The sequence below is a fragment of the Carcharodon carcharias genome, chromosome 1, assembly GCF_017639515.1.
Source record: "Carcharodon carcharias isolate sCarCar2 chromosome 1, sCarCar2.pri, whole genome shotgun sequence".
In the NCBI taxonomy this organism is placed as follows: domain Eukaryota; kingdom Metazoa; phylum Chordata; class Chondrichthyes; order Lamniformes; family Lamnidae; genus Carcharodon; species Carcharodon carcharias.
Window position 1 is genome coordinate 165927280 of NC_054467.1, and position 24502 is coordinate 165951781.

The following is a 24502-nucleotide window of genomic DNA, read 5'->3' on the forward strand; positions in this document are numbered from 1 at the left end:
CTCTATTCTCATCCCATTCATGTATTTGTCAAGCTGCCTCTTGAACACCACTATCGTACCTGCTTCCACCACCTCCTCTGGCAATGAATTCCAGTCACTCAATACCCTCTGCATAAAAAACTTGCCCCGCACATCTCATCTATAGTTTTCTCCTCTCACCTTAAATCTATGTCCCCTAGTGATTGACTCTTCCACCCTGGGAAAAAGCTTCTGACTATCTACTCTGTCCATGCCACTCATAATTTTGTAAACTTCTATCAAGTTGCTAGTGAGAACAATCCGAGTTTCTCCAACCTCTCCTCATAGTTAATAACTTCCAGACCATGCAGCATCCTGGTAAACCTCCTCTGCACCCTCTCCAATGCCTCCATATCCTTCTGGTAATGTGGTGACCAGAATTACAAGCAATATGCCAAGTGTAGCCTAACCAAGGTTCTATACAGCTGCAGCATGACTTCCCAGCTTTTATACTCAATACCCCTGCCAATGAAGGCAAGCATGCCATGTGCTTTCCTGACTACCTTATTCATCTGCGTTGCCACTTTCAGTGACCTGTGGACCTGTACACCCAGATCCCTCTGCCCATCAATGCACTTAAGGGTTCTGCCATTTACTGTATAATTCCTGTCTGTATTAGATCTTCCAAAATGCATTACCTCACATTTGTCTGGATTAAACTCCATCTGCCATTTCTCTGCCCTTGTCTCCAACCAATCTATATGCTGTTGTATCCTTTGACAATCCTCTTCACTATCTACAACTCCTCCAACCTTAGTGTCGTCTGCAAACTTACTAATTAGCCCAGTTACATTTTCCTCCAACTCATTTATGTATACTACAAACAGCAAAGGTCCCAGCACTGATCCCTGTGGAACTCCACTGGTCACAGCTCCCCATTCAGAAAAGCACCCTTCCACTGCTACCCTCTGTCTTCTATGACCAAGCCAATTCTGTATCCATCTTGCCAGCTCACCACTGATCCCATGCGACTTTACCTTCTGTACCAGTCTGCCTTACCTTGTCAAAGGCCTTACTGAAATCCATGTATATAACATCCACTGCCCTTCCATCATCGATCATCTTTGTCACTTCCTCGAAAAACTCGATCAAGTTAGTGAGACATGACCTGCCCTTCACAAAACCATGCTGCCTCTCACTAATACACCCATTTGCTTCCAAAAGGTAATAAATCCTGTCACGAAGAATCTTCTCCAATAATTTCCCTACCACTGACATAAGGCTCACCGGCCTGTAATTTCCTGGATTATCCCTACCACCCTTCTTAAACAATGGAACAACATTGGCCATTCTCCAGTCCTCTGGGACCTCACCCGTAGCCAGTGAGAATACAAAGATTTCTGTCAAGGCCCCAGCAATCTCCTCCCTTGCCTCCCTCAGAACTCTGAGGTGGATCCCATCTGGCCTTGGGGACTTATCCACCTTAATATTCTTCAAGACGCCTAACACCTCCTCTTTTTTGATCTCAACATGATCCAGGCTATCTACACACTCTTCCCTAGACAAATCGACTGCTAAGTCATTCTCTTTGGTGAATACTGATGAGAAGTATTCATTCAGTATATCTCCCAATTCTTCTGGCTCCACACACAGATTCCCACCTCTGTCCCTGAGTGGGTCTAAAGATCATGGAGAAGTCTGGCTTCAACTTGGTAGAGGGCATGACAATGAACTTTGTCCTCTCTGCAGTGTTTGTTCCATCACCTTGTCAGACTTCAGACCCAGAGGCATTGGCACTGTTGCCACCATATCTGTTGCGGCCTTTGTGTGGACTGGCCACCTACTCTGCTGCCATCCCTGTGAGGATGAGGCAACACTCTGGCAAATGCACCTCCAAGCTAATCATGCTATCCTACGTTTGGACACTTTCCAATGAAAAAAGCCCCAAAAATGTAACCTACCTGCAATCAGTGGGTCTGACCCTTTAAATAATATGACTGCAGGGTCATCTTGCTGTTTTATACTTCTTTTATCAAGAGCGGATAAGGCAGGTGTTGTCAGGACTATGTTGTCCAAATTTGGAACCCTGGTGCCACATTGGCAGGGGTTGGGCTGTTAGGTATTAGGATAACGGCAATTTAAAATGTTTGGATATAAAGTGGGGAGACAGCTGCATGTGTCCATATCAACAGAAAATGCTGTATAGGTAGCAGCTAGCAGTGCAGCCTGTCCTCGGGCAAGTCAGCTAGGCCTTTGTAGCAGCACAAGAAGCAGTGCTACACGATTCAATTTTCGCACCCTTGATCTTTATATTTGGTCAATTACTTTTCACTCTTTCTGTTATCCTTATTCATTTATAAACTGTTGTATTGCACGGGCTTCACAGGATCCAGCCCTGAAAACATCTTCAAACTCCTGAGGTCAATGATCCCTCTTAAAATATATTTGAGATTTGCATGATTGTACTTCACAATCTGAGAGCTCGCTGCAGAGTGCTGGGTCTGCCAGCTTCTCTTTTCACAAGCTTAATGAACTTGCTCTGCAATCTCGTTATTTATTGAGCATCTGAAGCCTGTTAGTCTAAAGGCAGAAATGGAAAATTCCATCAAAACATCATTGTCAATAATGTTGGGTATGATGAACATGATGGGGAAGTGATGTCAACTTAATTCTGTAACAGCTGTTGAAAGTGTTTACCCTGAAGAAAAGCAGGTGATAGGCCTGTGGTATAACAAAACTATTGTTGCTACCCCTCAGATTAATGATTGATATCCATACCCGTGACAGTCAAGTACAATACACTGACCAGTATCAGCTTTTGTTTCATAATCAAAATCAAATGAATGGAGAGGGTGAGGAGATTGAACTGATGTGTGATAAGATAGCTTGAAATGAAGGGGTGTATTTCTCTATATAGTTGCAACAGAGATATGCACAATTGAATCTGTGTAAAAGATCGAACATGTTTTCTGGTATTTTATTGTGATCTCTTTTTGACTGATGATCTTTTTTTTATTTTCTGATTCTTTCATTGCACAATTAAAGCATCAGTACAAGCCACATTAAAAATAGAAAAACTTTCACTAATGCGTGCTGTTCAACATGTTGGTATGGAAAAACCTCTGTGGGCACAATTAGGATATTGGACTTGAATATACACCTGTTTGCTTAAGCTGCAATTGGGTCCAAGTTTCCATGCAGACTAATTATCATAAGCCTGAATGTAAAATCAGCCATGAATCAGCACAATCTATCAGCCTAATTGAGTTTGCCCCATCTCTTAGGACCGACTGACTGTTCAACTGTTGTTCACGTGAAACCCTGTGTATCTGGACCATACAGACAGAGTAATACTTTGCTGAATATTTGTTTCAATTAATAAATGAGTTTTGTTTAAAAAAAAGACAGGTCAAAGCTTTTCAACTTGCACTCATAGGACATCTCGCAAGAATACCAATTTAAGGGGAGAACAACAATCTATACTTTATGTGAAAGGGGTGCTGATTGGTTGGCAAGTAGCATTGCCATGGAGAATGCACCAGTAATGGTGACTGATAGTTAACTGCCAAGCATTGTTTGAAATTTAAACCAGGCAGCTTGACCCTGATTAGTCAAGGCATTGCCCTGAGGAATGAACCAGCAAATGGCTGTCACTTATTTTGTTTAGCTGAAACAGGCACAAAGTATGTACATGTTCTTTCTGTCTGCAAAGAACAGAGACCTGTGTGTTAATTTATGTAGCTTCCAGTACATGCAAATGCACCACAATGTGAGCCTGACTGACAATCTTAAATTGGCTGTCAGCATATTTCTTTGCACACTAAGGATTAATCAAGCTGCTTGTTTTAAATTTCAAACAATCTTGGCAGTTAACTGTCAGTTGTAATCACTGGTACATTCTCCATGGCAACACCACTTGCTAACTAAGCAGAGGAGCCTGAGGGGTCCTAAGTTGAAGTCCAGCACTCTGAGGATGCACCATCATATGACTCCTGGACACCCTCCATCAGCATGGATACACAGACATCAGTGGGTCCAGGTTCTCAGATAGATAATGTGGCAGGCCACTGAGTGCATGCTGCCCACACCAAAGCCCTGCATGCTATGGTTGCCAGCTAACCTCACCTTGGTGGCTCAATTCCTTACTGACATGTAGCCAAGTCCTCTCCTGCTCTTGGTTAGCAGGGAAGTACAGGTGGACCTTGAGTTGGAACATGGAGAAATAATTATTGGAAACTGGGACTCTTTGCAAGGCAGCCCTCAGTTTTTAGTCCTTCCCCATCCCCCCGCCCCCTACCCCCAAATGACAGAGCTGTATATGCTTTGTCCTGCCTCATTGGCCGAGTCTGCCCCTGCAAAGCTGTGTGTGGGGCACTCTTTGACCAAGCCCTCATGGGCTTAAAATTCCAGACAACATCTACCATGAGCATCCATGTGTCAGAGCAGGGGACTGAGCAGGCTGCCTCCAGCTCTGCTAAAACAACAGGGATAGTATCACATAGAAGTAATAGGAAGTGTACAAGGCAAAGGTCTTTGTTGCACAAATGGAATCACTTAAGTGCTCATTGCATTGCTAGTGTTCTGGGGTGAAATATATTTAAAAAGGTACCATTTTGCTTATTTAATTGTGGACTTTGATGAAGCAAAGGATAGCTGCAACAGGTCACATGATCCACAAGTTGGCTACTGTTCCTGGAAATTTCCAGCAGCAGTTACAGGACAAAAGCTCAACCCTCAGCCTTGTGGAATCTCACACCTCTCACTGTAAGGGCACAATACAATCAGCAAAGCCAGGGACGAGCAGACGATCCATCTCCCCAGCCTGGCCCTGTAACAAAGGACAAACCATCAAAACTCATTATAACTGCAGAGGCACTAAAGGCCACTATTTATATTCTAAGGTGAACAATGGATTTTAACTAGAGGTATAGAAACTGCTTGTTAGCTGTGTGAAGATGGATGTTTTTTTAAAAATATATTTTTGGGAATATGGTAGTATTCTGTAAAAAATGGCTCTGAGTGTGTGTGTGTGTCCATGGGTAATTAAACTGGGGGAAAGTTAGTAAAGGGAGCTTGTCTGTTGGAATTGAGAGATGAAAGGTAAAGGCTAAATGTATGCATTTGTAATGGGAGGCAATGGTGCAGTTGGAATTACAAGTAAATAAATTGGGTTTAAAAATTTGCATGATGGGTGTCAAGAAAACAAAAAATTGTAATCTTTTTCTTCTGATAATCCTGGCATATTTCCCTATGCACTGGAAGTCAGGCTGTAATTGGATTAAGTACTAAAATCAACAGCAAGTAGTGGTTTTGATATGTTAATGAACCAAGAGGAACTTCAAATAGAGTTTTACATAAACCAATAACAGGAATATTTGAATTAATTTCTTTTAGTTCAAAGGTGGGTATATGCAGGTTGTAAAAAGGTGCAAGGAAATAAGGTAAAGATACGGTAGGTTTGTTTTCACAAGTCTAAGAGCTAAAGTAAAGAATGATTTAATAAAGTCAAGGGAAGAAAGAATTTCTAAAAACATTGGCCGAGGTAATGAAGAGATCAAAGTGAAGGAATGTATTTACAGAAGTACTGAAGCCTATGTGAGGGGGTAGTGCTTAGATCTCCCAGAGGACAGCAGGGTGGCTAGTCATAACTCCCAGAAGACAGTGTGAGTAAGGCCAGAATGAAAAAAACAGTTGCTGCCAGCCTTAGAGGACATCCCAAGGAAAAAGCACTGTTTGGTAAAAATTACTACCCTACTATAGATTCTAAAATCTATAAGGATAGTTGTTGAATAGAAAAGGGGAATGTTAGCTCTGAGGGTAAAGTTAAGATTTGTTGAACAACTTACAAAGGTTTCATAAGTATATAAGGGAAGGTTATTAATTTTTGTTTGACCTGAAAGTGGAGGCAAAAGCAAGGCATTAAAGATTTTTATATTTTGGAAAAGTTGATTTCAAAGAGGTGCTTAGGACAATGGAGCCTATGGTGAAAGGGATTAAAGACATTTAAGGGAGACGTTTAGTTGAGTTGGTGTGGCTGTGGGGGATGTCTGAGACCATCTCTGTGCTGAGAAAAGTTGTGAATATGAAGCAGTCATCCAGTTTAATGCCAAAAAAAGTCTTTGTTTTCAGAAAGTAGCTTGTTTCTCAACTTCCTTCAAATTTCCACAGCAGAGTGGAAGAGAGTAAGAAGCTGCTACTTTACTAAAGTAGCAGTAGTTTTGCCTTAGGTGATTTGCTGGATTTATATGGTTAAAAATATATAAGGCAGTTGTTGCCAAGTAGTTTACTTGTGCATTCTGACCAAATGGGTTTTTGGGGGCAATGTTTTGTAAGACTGTTTTAGCTGTGTAATTTTAATCTTGTGGTGTTTAAGTTTTTCTTTCTTTTTGTTGTAAACCTTATAATTTTAAAATCCCAGAAGTATTACTGAGATTCTATGTTTCTGGGATCAGTAGTTTTCCCCTTCAAAATAGAAAAAAAAAATTATGATCAGTAAGACAAATTTCCTTTTAGGATTTGGCTTGCTCACTGAACAACATTGGCTGCAGTTGTGACAAATTTGAGGTTCTTGGCAAGATTTAAAATTCCGTGATTGAAATGGGGTTTGGGAATTTAAAGGATATAAGCATGCAGAGAGTACTGAACTCAGGAGTTTTGTGTTGAAGGATTTTGAAATGGTTGGACTGCACCATGGCTTTGGCTATTGATAAGACTTTTCTGGGAGTGAAAGATGTTACTGTGGAGTATTTGAAATCTTTGACTAAAATTCAGCTGATAGAGTTAGCAGATGAAATGCAGATACAAATAATGAGCAGGGGGCGAGGCCCGGTCACTGACACGTAAAATGATGCGGGATGACATCAGGCGGAACCCCCGACATCATCCCGCCCCATTTAAATTTTCAGGAAGGTGGGGGCACAGCAAAATCAGCTGCTGGCCCGCCGACCTGTTAATGGACAGGATCATTAAAACAATTAAAGGACCTACCCGTCCAACCTTAATGCTGGTGGGCAGGCCAGGAGCCCTGGCGGGCAATAGAAAAAAACATGAAATGTCATCCACAGGCGGGATGAAGTTTCATGTAGGGTTTTAAACATATTAATAAAGTTAGTATGTAAATTATGAACATGTCCCATCTGATGTGACATGAGGGGGACATGTTAGGGAATTCTTTTTTCTATTTTTAATCTTTTTCAAAGTGTAAGCGGTGTCCCTGAGGCAGCACTTAGCCTCAGAGAGATGTGCGCTCTTTTGTGTGCATGTGCCCCCTTCCCCCGCACAGGAAGCGCATAGCACTTCCCGCTGGATGTCACACTGGGCGGGCCTTAATTGGCCCGTCCACATAAAATGGCGGCGGGGCCCGCTTCTCCGGCGGGGATCGGCTCTCCTCCCGCTGGAGATTGGGTCAGGCCTGCCCGTCTGACAGGCAGAAAATTCTGCCCACAGAGAAAGACAGAAGTTTGAAATTGAAAATGAAATAGAATTGGAGGAATTGAAAAATGAAAAAGAGAAATTAGAAAACTTGAATTAGAGAGAAAGGAAAAAGAGAAAGAAAAGGAGAGATTCGAAGAAGTAGAAATGAAAAAGATTCAATGGGAAAAAGAGATGCAGGAAAGGGAAAAGAAGAGATTTCAAGAGATAAAAATGTGAGAGCTCAAACTTCAGCCTCAGAGAGAGAAGTTAATAAGTGAGGAAAGAGAGAAGGAAAGAGATAGAGAGCTTCAGGGCAAGAAAGAAGCCAAACAGTATGAATTGCCTAAAGCGAAGCTTAGAATAAAGGAGGAAAGGAGAGATGGTGATTCAGATGGTGACTTTAATTCCTTTGAGTAATTCAAATTTATCTAGAAGTCTTTGGTTTGTGCCTAAATTTATGGAGGATGGAGTTGAAAGATATTTCAGCTCATTTGAAAAGATGGTTATAAAATTGAATTGGCCAAAAGATGCATGGACTATAATGTTACAGAATGCTTTGTCAATTACAGCAATAAATGTATATGCTAGCTAATCAGAGGAGCAATCTGCAGACTATGAGGTAGCAAAAAATGCAATATTAAATGTTTATAAGCTTGTCCCTGAAGCTTATGGGCAATATCCTGCCTATAAGAGAAATTATGATTTTGGAAGAATTTAGATATAGTATTCCAGTAACTGTCAAGAATTTAGGACTATAAGAGAGAGACCCAATCAGAAATTTGTAGAGTTTGCAAGAAAAGAAGAAACTCTCTGGGATCAATGGTTTAGGGCATTAAAGTTAGACAAGACTTATAAAAAATGGGTAGAACCCTACCTCTAGCAGGTGGGCTGGGCAGGAGCGGGTGGGGACGGGCGGGGAGCCGATCGCCGCCTGTGATCGGCTGCATGCTGCCATTTCACGCGGGTGGGTCAATTAAGGCCAACCCAGCATAAATGCAGCTGGTAGCACTCAGCACTACCTGTGTGGGGAGAGGGGAAGAGGGAGAGTCGGGGCTTGCGCTCTTTTGTGAAAGAACGCAACAATCTCCCTAATTGATGATAAAACTTTCCAATAAATTAAGTAAAAAATGATTTAAGCATGTTCACTCATGTGACAGTGCCACATGAGCTGGGACACGTTTGTGCATTTCGCAAAATTTATTTAATTATTTTATTAAACTTTCAGGAAACCTCAAACCGCCAGCGGATGAGGTTTCCTGAAAAATGTGAAGGCCACTTGGGCTGTTTGCCTGCTGGTGAACCTTAAGGTTGGATGGGCAGCGTTGTTAACAACTTTAATTACCTTTTTAGTGGCCTTGATAGGCTATTGACAGTTCGGCGGGCATGCAGCCGCTTCCGGCGCATGCCCGCTGACCAAAATGTCAAAATGATGCATGATGACATTGGGATGCACACCCGACATCATCGCGTGTCATTTTATGTGTCAGCATGCTGGGCCCGCCCCCGCATGCCGACAGCAACATTCTTCTCATAAGAGAAATTGTGATTATGGGAGAATTTAGAAATAGTATTCCAGTAACTGTCAAGAGATATTTAGATGAAAGACAAAGTAAAATGATCATGGAAGCTACTGTTTTAGCTGATCCTTAATGATATTTCACACAGGCAGTTGGGTGTTGGAAAGGGATCATTTGGGGGTCAGCAAGGGAATTAGAGGCATCGAAGACCCAGTGATGGTAAAAGTGTTAGTAATAAGGAGCCAGTTGAAGGACACCAGTCTATTAAATATGGAAAGGTAAAAGTCAATGGTGAAAGAAGAAAAGTAGTATGTTAACATTGTAACAAGAATGGACATACAAAATCAAATTGTTGGAGATTCAATGGGAGACCAATTGCAGTGAGAGGAACTCAGAAGAGTTCTATAAGTAAAAGTGCTCTGCATTCTGAGAGGCAGGTGCAAGGCAGGCCAGTAGCCTTTGTACAGGTGAAAGAGGAAGAGTGAGTATTAGCCAGAGAGATAGGAATGTGTTTGCAACCTACCCAAGGAAATTCAGAAGGGAAAGTTACAGATATGTTTAAATATTTTATATGTAAAGGGAAAGTATATCTATATGTTCTATGAAGAGTACAGAAAACTCTTAAGATCTTAAGAGATGCAGGGCCAGCCAGTTATTAATGTTAAGGGATAGTGCCATCTGCTGTCCAAAAGGGGTTGTTGCAGAAGAAAGTGTTAGTTAGTGGAACTCATGGAGGGTTCAAGCCTACTTAATAATATGAGGTAAATTTAAAGAGTGATTTGTTAACAAGAGCTGTTGGAAAGGTGGAGAAATTGCCTATTGTAGGGGTCCAATTTATTCTAGGGAACGCTATTGCTGGATCCCACATATTGACTATGCCTACTGTAGTAGGGGAACCTATTGAGATGCTGTCAACAGAGGTTTTACAAAAGGAGCATCCTGGATTGTTTCCAGATTGTGTGGTGCCAAGGTCACAGACACACAAACTTAAATAGGAAGAGGAAGAATCTAAAAGACATGGGGAAAATACTGAACCTTAGTTGGCTGGATCAATCATTGAAAAGATTACTCAGGAAGAGGAGATTAAAGGAGATGTGGTTGAAGTGTTTAATTTGTTGGAGTTAGTAGAGTTACAGCAGAGGGATCCAGACTTAAAGCAGTTATGCCAGACAGCTTATTCTGAAACTGAAGCAGCATACATCCCAGAGCATCAATACCTTCAAGGCAATGGGCAGAATTTTCAAGCACATTGGTGGCAGTCGTGATAGGTGGTGTGTGCAAAAAAATATGGCACAACCTGCTTCATGACGGCGTGAAGGCAGGTCACAATCGCCCACTCAGCCTGCTGGCCGCAGGCTGCATTTCCCGCCATCAGTGGGTGAAGAGTTAATTGTAATACATCAGCATATAATTAAAAGGCCATCCCACCAGGCTCTTGTAACCCTGCTGTACCATCCGTTCATGTTGGTAGGAAGGCACGCCATTTTCGTCGGTGGGTACAACTCCATTTTACCTGCCCGCTACTGCACTTAGTGCAATTCTGGGAATATTCTGCCCATTGTGTTAATGAGGAAGTGGAGACCACCTCATTTTAAAAATTAATTTATGGGATGTGGGCACCGCTGCCTAGGCTAGCATTTATTAGCCATACCTAATTGCCCTTGAGGTGATGGTGAGCTGCCTTCTTGAACCTCTGCAGTCCTTGTGGTGTAGGTACACCCACAGTGCTGTTAGGGAGGGAGTTCCAGAATTTTAGACATAGTAACAGTGAAAGAACAGAGATATATTTCCAAGTCAGGATGGTGAGTGATTTGGAGGGGAACCTCCAGGTGGTGGTGTTCCCATGTATCTGCTGCCCTTGTCCTTCTAGATGGTAGTGGTCGTGGGTTTGGAAGGTGCTGCCTAAGGAGCCTTGGTGAGTTTCTACAGTCCATCTTGTAGATGGTGCATAATTCATCGGTGGTGGAGGGAGTGAATGTTTGTGGAAGGGGTGCAAATCAGGTGGGCTGCTTTGTCCTGGATGGTGTCAAGTTTCTTGAATATTGTTGGAGCTACAGTCACCCAGGCAAGCGGAAAGCATTCCATCACACTCCTGACTTGTGCCTTGTAGATGGCGGACAGGCTTTGGGGAGTCAGGAGGTGAGTTATTTGCCACAGGATTCCTAGCCTCTGACCTGCTCATACAGCCACAGTTTTTATATGGCTATCCCAGATCAGTTTCTGGTCAGTGGTAACCACAGGATGTTGATAGTGAAGGATTCAGCGATGGTAATGCCATTGAATGTCAAGGGGAGATGGTTAGATTCTCTCTTGTTGGAGATGGTCATTGTTTGGCACTTGTTTGGCATGAATGTTATTTGCCACTTGTCAGCCCAAGCCTTGATGTTATCCAGGTCTTGCTGCATTTGGATATGGATTGCTTCAGTATCTGAGGAGTCGTGAATGGTGCTGAACATTGTGCAATCATCAGCAAACATCCCCACTTCTGACCTTATGATGGAAGGAATGTCATTGATGAAGCAGCTGAAGATAGTTGGACCTAGGACACTGCCCTGAGGAACTCCTGCAGTGATGTTCTGGAACTGAGATGATTGATCTCCAACAACCACAACCATCTTCCTTTGTGCTATGTATGACTCCAACCAGAAGAGAGCTTTCCCCTGATTCCCTTTGACTCCAGTTTTGCTAGGGCTCCTCGATGCCACACTCAGTCAAGGAAATACTTAAGAATCTAAATGTGATATTATATTACCTCCTAAACAACTGTCAAAGTGATTTACAAGAGCTGTTGCAGTCACTCTAAGCAATTTTCAGAAATAGACCGGGGAAGACAAATTTGGCTTTGCATGATGTTGAAATGAGGGCTTTAGTTTCAATAAGGCAACACCCATATAGATTTAATCCAGTAAAATTGGCTCAAGCGCAGAAAGAAATTGAATTTATGCTTGAAAATGACATCATAGAGCCCAGTCAAAATAACTGGAGTTAACCCATTGTATTGGTGCCAAAACCAGATGGATCACAAAGACTACGTATAGATTACTGAAAAGTAAATGCAGTAACAAAGGTGGATTCATATCCTATTCCACAATTGGAGGATTGTATTGAAAAAGTGGGATGTCAGTATTTATCACAAAAATTGATTTATTCAGAGGATATTGGCAAGTACCCTTATCAGAAAGGGCGAAAGCAATATCAGCTTTTGTGACGCCGGATGGTTTATATCAATGCAAAGTAATGCCCTTTCGTCTGATGAATGCAGCAGCAACATTTTGAAGAATAACAAAGTAATTGAAGGGCTAAGCAATTGTGCTGTCTTTATTGATGATTTATTGATATTCAGTCAAACCTGGGAGAAACATCTACGACGTTTAAAGGAACTATTTGATCCACTACAGGAAACCAATTTGCTAAAAGTGAATTTGCGAAAACAAAAGTTACATATTTAGGCCACAATGTTGGACAAGGTCAAGTGGCCCCATGAGATGCAAAAGTAAAAGCTGTTGTGGAATTCTCAGCGCCTACAACAAAACGGGAAGTTTTGACATTTGTGGACATGAATGGATTTTATCAGAAATTCATGTCAAATTTTAGCAGTGTAGCAGTGAAAAAGAAGAGGAGATCCCAGTGGACACAGGAGTGTCAACCTGCATTTGACAGCTTGAAAGCTGTACTAACAACTACACCTGTTCTCGCAGCACATGATAATACAAAGCAATTTAAAATGGCTGTTCATGCCAGTGATGTGGGCATTGGTGCTGTGTTACTACACAAAGATAAACTGGGACTTGAGAAACCAGAGGGATATTTCTCACGGAAGTTGAATGTGCATCAGAAGAAATATTCAACTATAGAAAAAGAGACTTTAAGGTTGGTTTTAACTTTGCAGAATATTGAAGTGTATGTTGCAAACAACTCTTCAGGGTCAGTTGTATATATGGACCACAATCCTTTGAAGTTTCTGGAAAAGCTTTGAGATAAAAACACAAGACTATTTTGGAGGAGCTTGTTATTGCAACTGTTCAATTTTAAAATTATACATTTGGCTGGACAAGACAATTTACTTGAAGATGCATTGTTAGGAGCTTAAATTCAAAAGGGCTTGGATGTTGGGGAATTGAGAATGGACTGGAATGAAATTCTAACAAAAGAATTGTATATATGTTCATAGTTGATGCATGATAGTGTAATCAATTTTTTGATTATAGATAAATATAATAAGTAATAAGAAATGGACTGAGAAAATTAAAGTTCCTTTTTTAAATATGACATTTCTTTTTTCCATTGCGGGGGGTGTGAAGGTGGATGTTAATTTTTAATATTTTTGGGAATATGGTGATATTCTGTAAAAAAAAGGCTATGCATGTGTTCTGGGGGAAGATTAGTAAAGACAGCCTGCCTCTGGGAACTGAGATGAAAGGTAAAGGGACTAGATGCATGCATTTGTAACGAAAGGCTATGGTGAAGTTGGAATTACAAGTAAGTAAGTCGGGCTTTAAAATTTACACGAGGTGATAGGTAAGAACTTGACTTTTCAGCTGCTAAATTTCAAAGGGAGTTTAATGTACTTTTACAACTTACAAAGGTTTCATAAGTAAACAAGGGAAGGTTATTCAATTTTGTTTGACCTGAAAGTGGAGGCAAAAGCAAGACATGCACAATTTTTATATTTTGGAAAAGTTGATTTCAAAGAGGTGTTTAGGACTTTATGGAGTGTAAGCTGAAAGGGAAAATATATATTTAAGCAAGAGATGAGTTGGTGTGGCTGTGTGGGGGAGATATCCTGAGACCAGTTCTGTGCTCAGAAAAGTTGTAAATTTAAAGCAGGCATCCAGTTTCAAGCCAGAAAAGTCTTTGTTTTCAGTAAACAGTCTGTTTCTGCCCCCCACCTGCATCCTCCAAATGGAAAACAGGCATTTTTTTTTTGTATTTACTTTATGATTCAGCGACTCCCAGGTAGAAGTTGGTGTCTTCACAAAAGATCTGTAACCCTAAAACTGAATTTGGTCAAGAAAAAATTACATCTGAATGAATAATCGAATTAGTTATTTAAAAAGACGGAAACTAATAGGCATGATTGAACGAGCAGCAATGGACTGCACATGTATGGATGCGTGCAAATATGTACATGGATGAATGAGTGAATAAACAATCGAATGAGCTGAAAAGGCGACAGCAAAACGCCGCTACCGTTGAATCAGGCAGCGTGCAAAGCTCCGTGTCTCCACCACACAGGGGCGGTGTTCTCACATCGCTCAGCGTAAACCCCCGTCACATGATGAAAGAGGGGCAGCTAACGCTGAATTGCCACAAACTAGTAATGTGATGGGGGAGACCGAGTGATATAAAAGTCCCGCGTCCGATAGATTAGCAGGTCCAGAAAAGTTAGATCGCTGTATTATTTTAAAAAAAATAAAACTTTAACCATTATGGATCCAGATGTAGATTACATTAGTCAATTTCATCACTGGTGACCAATTTTAAAATTTAGCCGGACTGGCTTTGGATCGAATGGTTGGTTATTTCTCTTAGAATTCACATTTGCTGGTACCAATTTAAAGCCAACCAAAATGAATACGAATATAAGCTGTGTAAACAGTTCTAGTCCGGTACCTGAGCGGTTCATTCTCGATCGCCCACCTTGGGTAGCAAACACCCTGGCGGGACTGCTCATATTTACCATTGTGATCGATATCTTGGGGAATCTACTTGTCATCTTGTCAGTTTATCGGAACAAGAAATTGAGGAACGCCGGTGAGTCCAGCACATTTTTTTGTGTGATAGGTCATGTCTTCAATTCTAACATATTTCCCATTTGAAGTGTTAGCTTCCGTGGTTTTTTTTTAATGTATTGTGTTTAATCAGAACGATGCTGCTAATTATTAGTTTATTTTTTAGTTGAGTAACGTGTTTGTCAGGTTCTCGGTGGATGGGATGTATTTACATTCAGAGAGCACCCTGTCAAACACAGACCATTCCCGGAAATCTGAGCAGAGAAAGATCGACAGCATCGCCCTGATTGACAGTTCATCTGGTTAACTGTGGATCAGCTCGGACAGGTTGTTGCTGATAGAATCACAGAAGGAAGCCATTCGGCCCATTGCGCCTGTATCGGCTCTTTGAATGAACTCTCCAATAACTCCCACATCCCCGTTCTTTCCCCAATGTCCTGCAATTTTCCCCCTTTCTGTATTTATGTAATTCCCTTTTGAAGTGACCATTTAAGCGTATTCTACCATTCTTTCAGGCAGTGCACTCCGGATGTTTTCCATTTTTAAAGCGGACATTTCCCTTATCTACTTTATTCTAAACTTCACACCAAGTGTGAATTGCTGCAAGAAATAATGCTGGTGATGGTGGGTGAGCTGGGGGTAAGTGGGGAAGAGTGTGGTAGTGGGAAAAGAAATTGTTTCACAATTAGAGTGAAAAATTGTAGCCGTTTTGTCGGCTTTTTGCCTTCACGTGACTCTTCCTTCAGTGTGTTAGAATTGTGACATTGATCTTACAGTCTCTTGTGAAGAGATCATTATAACAACTGGCCTCTTCAGTCCTGACACCAGTACCTCACTACGATGGCGAAACAGGATACATTCCCTTATGAAATAATTCGTTTGGCGGGGCGTATCCTCTCACTGTGTTAAATCGTGTTAAGCCGCACATTTCATTAAGACAGCATTTACACCGCAGAGGGAGTGCCTGAGAACCCGCGGTCCACTTGTAGTGTACATGTTTTGTTCAGCACCTGCAGGAATGTGCCGGTTGAATTCAGTTGGAACAGTGGGATTACCCAACTGCAGGAGCGAGTGATCAAAATTGAGGTGATGTTCAACCTTAATGCATAAATAAATGAATTTTGACTTGGTGCTATTTTTACTTTTTCAACACAACAATAAATATTTCCTTGGTGAAATTCTTGACTGTGGTGATGCTGATCTCTGCTGTGAAGAATTCATTGTAAAATGATACAGCTTTCAAACAATAGTCCCCCTGGCAAATGTAAGATGACAGTACCCTTTAAATACTATATTGCCCTTTCCATTCTGTCCTATGTTGAATTTTGTTCCAGTTGGTGTTAAGTTTCCTCATAATATGTTGACATGTACTATATATAATATATCAGTATGTTTGCACATATAATATTTCAGGATTATCCACCTTTTCTCCTTGCATTCAAATTTTATTGAATGTGTTGGAGTGATTTTCTTTGAGCTCCAAGAACATTGTTCTATAAAACATGAGAGATAGCAAAAAAGGAGAAAAAAATCTCTTTCGAGCTGTCATAGATGAATTCAGAGCTGATCGTGATAATTCTATGACATTCTTTGGGATGTTTAAACAGATATTCACTTAGTTAAAACACTATTGTTGTGGTCCTTCTCGCTAAGTAGATAGAAAGATATTGGTGGAATAAGTGAGAGGATTATCGAGATGACAAAGTATGCTGATAGAGAATTAATCAACCCTCCCCAGAATTGCCACATGCTAATTTCATTGACCTGTCAGTCATATTGTGGTATCCATTTGGTGGTGATGACATTTGTGATAAACTTTCCTAATTCCTTGACAGATATCAACAGAAACAGCAGTATTTTGCAAAGTAACAGAATTCCATTATATTAAAGTTACAGCACACAAACCTGATTGACAGTGAAATATTGTAAACATCTATGTAAGGAGCATCATCCTTTTTTCATTGATGTTTTCAGGAGAAGAAAAGAAAAATGCAGCAAAGCAGTTGTGAGAAAGCAGAATGAGCAATGTTTCGACATCTGTGATGCACTTAAAGTATGATAGATGCCACTTCCTCTCCATTTTCATACCATTTGCTTTTTAAATCTTATTCCTGGCACTCCTGGCCAGCTTTCAGTAAAAGATAAGCTCAAAGTGCAAACTTTCCAAGCATGTTGAAAGTAATGAAACAACAGAGGAGCAACAGAAAGAAAAATCAGAAGAAATATAAGCATGAGGAAATACTTTTTCACACAATGAGTGGATGGGATTTGGAATGCACTGCCTCAGAGTGTGGTGGAGGCAAGTTCAATTGAGTCGTTCAAGGGGGAATTGGATTGTTATCCAGAAAGAAAGAATATACGGGGTCATAGGGAGAAGGCCGGGGAGTGACAGTAGGCGAATTGCACCTTTGGAGGGCCAGTGTAGATATGATGAGCTGAATGGCATTCTTCTGTGTTCTAACCATTCTGTGATGACAAAGGTAGGGACTAAGCGTTATATATAGAACATGGGCAGGCATCACAGTGAAGCCACAAAAATTGTATATCCTGCTAGGACATAACAGAAGGGTTTAGTTGGTGTTAGTACTTGGTACTGCTGCATTTTCTAAAATGCTCTCTCTATGTTATAACTTATAATTTTGTCACAAACATTCTAATCTGGAAGACTAAGTATTTATAATTTGTCTTCAGGTTACCTTTCATCTTAATAGTATTTACTGGTTATTTAAGATTTGCAGAAATATATGTCTCACATTAATGTGAAATGATGAAAATGATTCTGATTGTGCAGCTATTTTAATTTGTCTTTAGGACTGATTTAAATTTCCTGTCTTATGAGAGAGGAAATTGTTTACTCAGAGTTTCAGCTTTTGACATTAGAGCTTAAATTTCAATAAACATATCATTTGTTTCTCTTGGCAATCAAATTAGTTTTTTATTTTAAACAAGCAAGGGTAAAGTGCCTGTAACAAGTCCTTCCACAGAAGAGCCCCTTATTAAACTATCCTTTCCAAGAAATTGAATTATAAAATTTTAAAAATAAATATGAAGCTTTTTGACCGTAAAACTTATTTGTACACTCAAGGTATTTAAGGCAACACTGAGAAAACAGATTAAGTGCAGTGAGATCAAATGCAGCAGGAGCTCATTCATTTGTTATTGCGAATGTGAATTGTTGCATTGATCTGTGTGCCATTAAAATTATAATATTTCCTCCTAAATTTTCTACCAATTTTGCTTTGTGAGTTTAGGTGTAAAGTAAAGCTATTGTTGGTTAGTTGGCATTAGTGTATTAACATTGCAATTATATCACACAGCTGCTGTGAATAGCTGTGGAACTTAAAGCTCTTCTGGCAAGATCACGGTCATAAAGCAGATTTCATCTCCAAGAGAAAGCACTTGCCATGCATGCTTATAAATAGGCAAGAGCTCTGCTTTTCAGGTGGCTATGTTTTAATGTAAGGAGATCACAGATGGCAGAGTTATTTTCCTCTTCATAAATTTAGGATACTCAGTAACACATTAAGAAAGTGGCCTGGAGATCCAATAGATCACAAGAGCACTCTGAACCTAACTTCACAGCATATTCGTATTGATGTGTAACAAAAACCACTAAGAACAAAAATCTCTAAGAAGGTGATGCATTGTTGTAATGTAACAGATCTTATTTACAAAGCACAGTGTTGTCTTAGGAAAAGTTCATGAATGAACAAAGAGGTTAATATGGACAGCTAGCATAGAGAGTATAAAATGTGCTTTGATCAGGCTCATGATCATTTTGCATGAATTGCAGGCATTCTTTAGGGAGGCAGTCAACCTTATTCCAGGAAACATCTTTTCAATGTAAATCAATTTATTTAGTACACTTTTAACATACATTGTATTTTCCAATTACAATTATAGAGTCCTATTAATGAAAACAAGTGTAATTTAGCTTTGATTACATACATTTATAGTGCATTTGTAACCAGAGTATTAATAGTTATGATAAAGCATCTTGCAAAAGCAAGTTTATCTTGACTGCATCAGTACGCTTATTTTCTAGCTTGTTAAACAACATCTGGTGTAAATGTGACAGGTCATATTTTTCCTTTCCACTCTTTTTGACATATTGTACAAAAAATAATTTTTAGCTCATATTTCTTTCCACTCTAGTTAAACCGAAGAAACAAATTATCATTACTTTCAGGGTCATATACAGTATATTTTACATCAATTACTCTTCTGAACTGTCAGAGGTGTTAAGGATAAGGTGTTAAACCAAACTCTGTCTGACCTCTCAGGCACAAAAGATCCATATCACCATTTTGAAGAAGAGCAGCTGAGTTTTCTTTGGTATCCTGCCAATATTTATCACTCAAACAGTATATTTAAAAATCTGTGTGCAACTTTGATGGCCATAATTTCTACATTACAACAATGACTACACCTTAAAAAGTACCATTTTGGATATAAAGCATTTTAGGAGGTATTAAGGTCATGAAAGGTGCAATAGAAATACTTGTTTTTTGCTTTTATTATGTACCATCCATATATAGTATAGTATCCACACAGTATTTTTATTGCTAATCAAATTCAGTTTCTAGTCAATGGTAACCCCAGAATGTTGATAGTGGGCATTCAGTAATAATGCCATTGAATATTAAAGTGAGATGTTTAGATTCTCTGTTGCTGGAGATAGACATTGCCTGGCATTTGTGAAGCACTAATGTTACTTTCTGCTTAGCAGCCCAAGCCTGAATGTTGTCCAGTTCTTGTTGCATATGGACTTGGATTGCTCCAGTAATAGGACAGTCACGAATGATGTTGAACACTGTGCAATAATCCAAGTGCATCACCACTTCAGGCCTTACGATAGAGGGAAGGTCATTGATTAAATATCTGAAGATGGTTTGGCCTAGGACACTACCCCGAGGAATTCTTGCAGTGATATTCTGTCACAAAGATGATTATAATCCACCCATCACTCACGGAAGGTCAGGCATTCTGCTGCAAGCTGGGGCCTGAACTTGTGCTAATTAAAAGGCCAAGTTGCAGGTGAGGTGCTTTTGAGCAATTTTTCGCTAAGGCAGAGGTGGGTGGCAGCACTGTGCTGGATTCTTGGATGTGTTTTTTTTAAATCAGTTTCTGAACACAGCCAAGGAAGAGAGAGCACCACTTGATCCAGGTATGGGGATAGTTGTTGCAATGCCTCCTCATCTGCAGCATGACCAGGAAATAGAAAAGAGGATGCAGAGAGGGGAAGGCCTGTGAGGAGGGAGGGATTGGGAGGCACAAGAGCAGACGGGGAGGAGACACCCTGGTTCTGGTGGACAGGCTGTACATTAACAAATTAACAACTTCCACTTCAATAACGTCCCCATCAATCACCACCATCACATTAATTTCACACTTACCATCATGGCTAACATTCAACAATAAAAGCCACCAACAAAAACCTTTGCAAAACATCTTTAGACTGCAACATTTGTAATTATACAAACAACAATGAACTACTTATCCTTATGCATTCTCTTGGTGCCTGTCTTGCGGGTCCCTTTCCTCATACCCCAACGAGGTGATACCCCAGTGACTGCACATAGCTGGTGGAAGGCTGCTGACATTTACTGGGGGAGACTGCAGATGGCCTCAAGCAGACCTGGGTCTTGAGGGCCAAGCTTTGGACTGCACCACCTCAGCAGGATTCAGCTGAGAGGCACTGCAAAGGCACTTGCAAAGTAGCAGTGGTGGAAGGACAAATGCAGTCAACTCAAGAAAGGACTTAAATTTGCAGTCCAGGGAGTCAGTGGCACTTCCCCATGGTGACATCTCAACCTTTCTAGTAGCCTGCTGCAGGACAGATTGTCGAACTGCTGTGAGAGTCTGAATGCCCCTTTGAGCACTGAAATGTACAGCTATGATGACTGTATGGCACCAAGCATCAACATTATGACCTTATCTTCCTGAGGTCTGAAATTCCTCTGAAACACTGAGACCTTGGGAAGATACTGCCTGTGCTATAGTGGAAGCTGAGGCAGCAGCCACCATACACTGTATCATGGCTGGGCCACTGGTGCTGTCATGTAGATGGCCACCACATCCACGCTAGAAAGGATGGACTCCAAGCTCCACATGATGCCCTGCATTGTGGTGAAGCCAGACTTCCCCGTGCTCCTTGACAGTAACAATGTGGCAAGCCTGCCATGTCCAATTCATCTTGGTATCCACTGTCACCAGTGATTTCCTGTACACCACTCCGTCAAAATTTTTATCTAAGTTCCCTGTGGGAGAATTGTCTGTGACCTCACCCTCCAGGGAGCTGGAACATGAGCCATCCTTTTCCCCTGGACTGTCTGCAACCTACTTGTGCCCAGTGATTTACCATTTGCTGATCTCAACTGTATACTAATCTGTAAAGTTCACAGAGTGCTGGTAACTGAGCTGATGGCTGGGATTGTAAAATCAAATGAAGTTGCCTCCTTATCATTGTGGAAGGATTGCTGCTGCTCTTCCTTCTGGCTCTGCCAAGGCTGTCCAGGTGGTAGGTCTAGGGTATTTGAAAGCATGCAAGCAGAAGGAGAGAACTGAGTTAAGGAAATGTTTGTGAGAAAGTTCATAGTCATGGCCATCGGTGGGTTCCACTTGATGGTTTATCTCAGGGTGAGGAGTGAGTTGAGAAGGGGTATAAGACTTACCATCACCCTGGACAATCTCTGCTGCATCGGAACCACAGGCTGATGATCCGGAGACCCACCTCCTTGAGGAGGCTTAGGAGTGAGTCTTGCAGGCCACCCTCCAACTTTCTGGGGCTCCCTGATGTTGTGTTTGACATTCTCTTGCAAGAGAGAATGGCAGTGATTGCATGGCACTATGATTGGTTGATGTGCCTATCATAGCTGAATAGTTGGAGACCTTTAAATTTGCAAAAATGTGGGTGTGTTGCTGCTAGCATTGGTAGATGCATGTGGGTAAGGTGTATGTGAATGTTAAGTGTGAGCTCTGAGTGCCTGAGTTGCTAGGTATGGGATGAAGATGTGGTATATTGAGCAGAGTGAGACATTGGTGATGAAGTGGGCAGGAGATGTAATGTGAGGATGGATTCACTCACATTGACCACCTGTGTGAGGTCATTTTACTTGTTTTTGCACTGTTGCCATGTCCTTGGCATCAGAATCCGTGCAATAACATCTCCGACAATGCGCTGCAGGTTGGTTTGTGAGGGCTTCCTGCCACCAGGAAAACATAAACTCCCTCATGGATTCTGTTTTGGTCGGCAGAGTTTCCAGGGCCATGTTGCTAAACCTGGGAGCTCACTCTCTTGTATGCTGCTTCCTGCAATCATTGCAGCTAATTGCCCAGCACCCTTCATGTCAGCAGCTCAGTTTCCTATAATATGGAATCTGCCTTTAAGAAGGGCAGGCTGGCTGGATCTTGCGATTTGCTAAGAAACCATGTGATTTACTGACAGCACTGCCTGGCCCCTTATGCAGAGTGCGGAGGTTCCAGGCAGCATTTCAGAGAGCATGGGAGCCACACAGCCCAGTGCTACATTATTCAGGTGAGGCAGGTATACCAAAATCGTGTGGTGCCTACCTCAACCTGAATGGGAGTGAGCAGTTCTCGAGTCATCACCCCTGCATGCAAGATATGGAGCTATTGAATTTTTAGCCTGCAAGGGCTAAGCCAGGGGACAAAGGTTAGAATATTTAATTCAATGTGAAAACTCATCTAGAATGCAAAGTAAAAAGAGAGAAAGAAAGACAGGATTAAGAGAGTGAAAGAGAGATAAGAGGAGGAAAAAGTAAAAAAAAAAGTATTTTTTCAAAATCTCTAACCATAGTCAAATTCTGAAGAAATGATGCTTCATACTTACATTATGACCGATGCAGTTATTTAAAAATCCTAGAGGGAGACTTCAAACAACCGTCATAACCTATAATTTTAAGTGTTATGTTTGAGATGCAACTCTAAATTCAGGGATCAGACCAAAGTTCTCGAGGTTTTACATTAAATTAAATGAAATATTTTATTAATTTACACAGGTTAAAAATATACATGGCTACAGATTACTACTATCATAACCTTTAACGAATTCCCAAACTAATCTCCATTAAGACAACAGCAACCCATAGACTTAACCAAACACCAGGCAAAGCATTTTCAACTTACAAATTCAAAATGAGGTTCTTTTCACTTGGTCCCTGTGAAGCCAGTTGAAGGCTTACAGCTGCCTTTTGATCTCACATTGCCTCTGCTCTGCACAACCAAAAAACTGCTGAAGTTATATCCACCACCGCTGATTGAATTCAAATTCTCATTGTCTCACCAGCCTCTTTGAACTTCACCTTTTAACAATGAAACCCCTTTCATAGTACCAATTTTATTCATAATATAAACATATTGCTTGGTAGCTGCTAGATAGGCATCAAGTTTTCACCCCACTTCTTGAATGGTCTATTCAAAAAAATGCAAATGCTCGCTATCTCTCTTACATATCAAAACTAGTACATATCAAAGCACCCATCTAGCTAGCTTTAATCTAATTAAGACACACGCACAGACTAAACCTCTGTTTTAAAAGAAAAATATTTTCCAAAATATATACATTAATAGCTTCATGACATCCCCCTCCTTATCATAAAATGAACTGTTATAATTCTAAAAGATAGCTTCATTTTAATAACCCATCTCACATGATCTCCTATACTTATTGCACTATGACATTACCAGATGTATTAACATAACTATACATATATATACATGTACATATACATACACACAAGTCCTTGATATGAACAGAAGTCACTCCAGTTCAGTGTCCAGTTTTTTTCAAATGTCCCAATTTCCTTTAAGCTTCAAACTCTTGATAATGCATCTGTGAACAGATTTTCTCTTCCAGCAATATGTATAATAGGTAGATTAAATGGTTGTAATAATAGACTCCATCTGAAAAGTCTTGCAATTTTGCCTTGAAATTTGTCCAAAAGATCCAAAGGGTTATGGTCTGTATAAATGATTGCTTCTGATGAATTGTTTGCAACGTAAGTTTCAAAATGATGCAATGCTAACGCCAAACTCAAAATCTCTTTTTCAGTCATTGAATATCCTCTCTCTTGTACATTCAGCTTCCATGAAAAATACCCTATCAGTTTCTCAATTCTAGTGTTATCTTCTTGTAGCAATACCTCTATCGCTTACGTCAATGGCCAACTTGAATTGCTTGGCATAATTGGATACTGCCAACACTGGTGTCATAGTTAATGCAGTTTTCAAACTATCAAGTGACTTCTGACACTCCAGTGTCTATTGAAACTTCTTGGGCAGAATTTTGCCGTCAGCAAGCAGGGGATGGGGACCGCTCGCTGACACATAAAATGACGTGGGATGACATCGGGTGGAACTTCTGACGTCATCCTACCCCATTTAAATTTTCAGAAGGAGGGGGCGCAGCAAAATCAGCTGCGGGCCCACCGACCTGTCATTGGCCAATTGCGGCCATTGATAGGATCATTTAAACAATTAAAGGACCTGCCCGTCCAACTTTAAGGTTGGTGAACAGGCCAGGAGCCCCAACCACAAAAAGATAAAACATAAAACCTCATTCAACGGTGGGGTGGAGTTTCATGTAGGGTTTTAAACATTCTAATAAAGTTTTTCTGTAAATTATGAACATGTCCCACCTCGTGTGACACATGAGGGGGACATGTTAGGGAATTTTATTTTTCTATTTTTAATATTTTTCAAAGTGGAAGCGATCTTCCTGAAGCAGCGCTGAGCCTCAGGGAGATGTGCGCTATTTCTTGCGCATGTGCGAAAGAGTACACTCTCGCTTTTAGGAAATCCCCCCCTGCCCGCACAGGAAGCGCATATTCCCGCCGGATGTCACGCTGGACGGGCCTTAAT

General features: G+C 40.8%; 1 protein-coding gene across 1 annotated transcript in view; it reads left to right on the forward strand.

Annotated features, from left to right (window-relative positions):
- Window positions 1-14458: 14458 nt before the first annotated feature.
- The window catches only part of LOC121279836 (melatonin receptor type 1A-like), a 105919-nt gene continuing 95875 nt past the window's right edge, over window positions 14459-24502 (forward strand). The window contains exon 1 of the mRNA XM_041191272.1: window positions 14459-14642. Coding sequence (XP_041047206.1) covers window positions 14459-14642 — 184 coding nt within the window. The remainder of the gene's footprint in view (window positions 14643-24502) is intronic.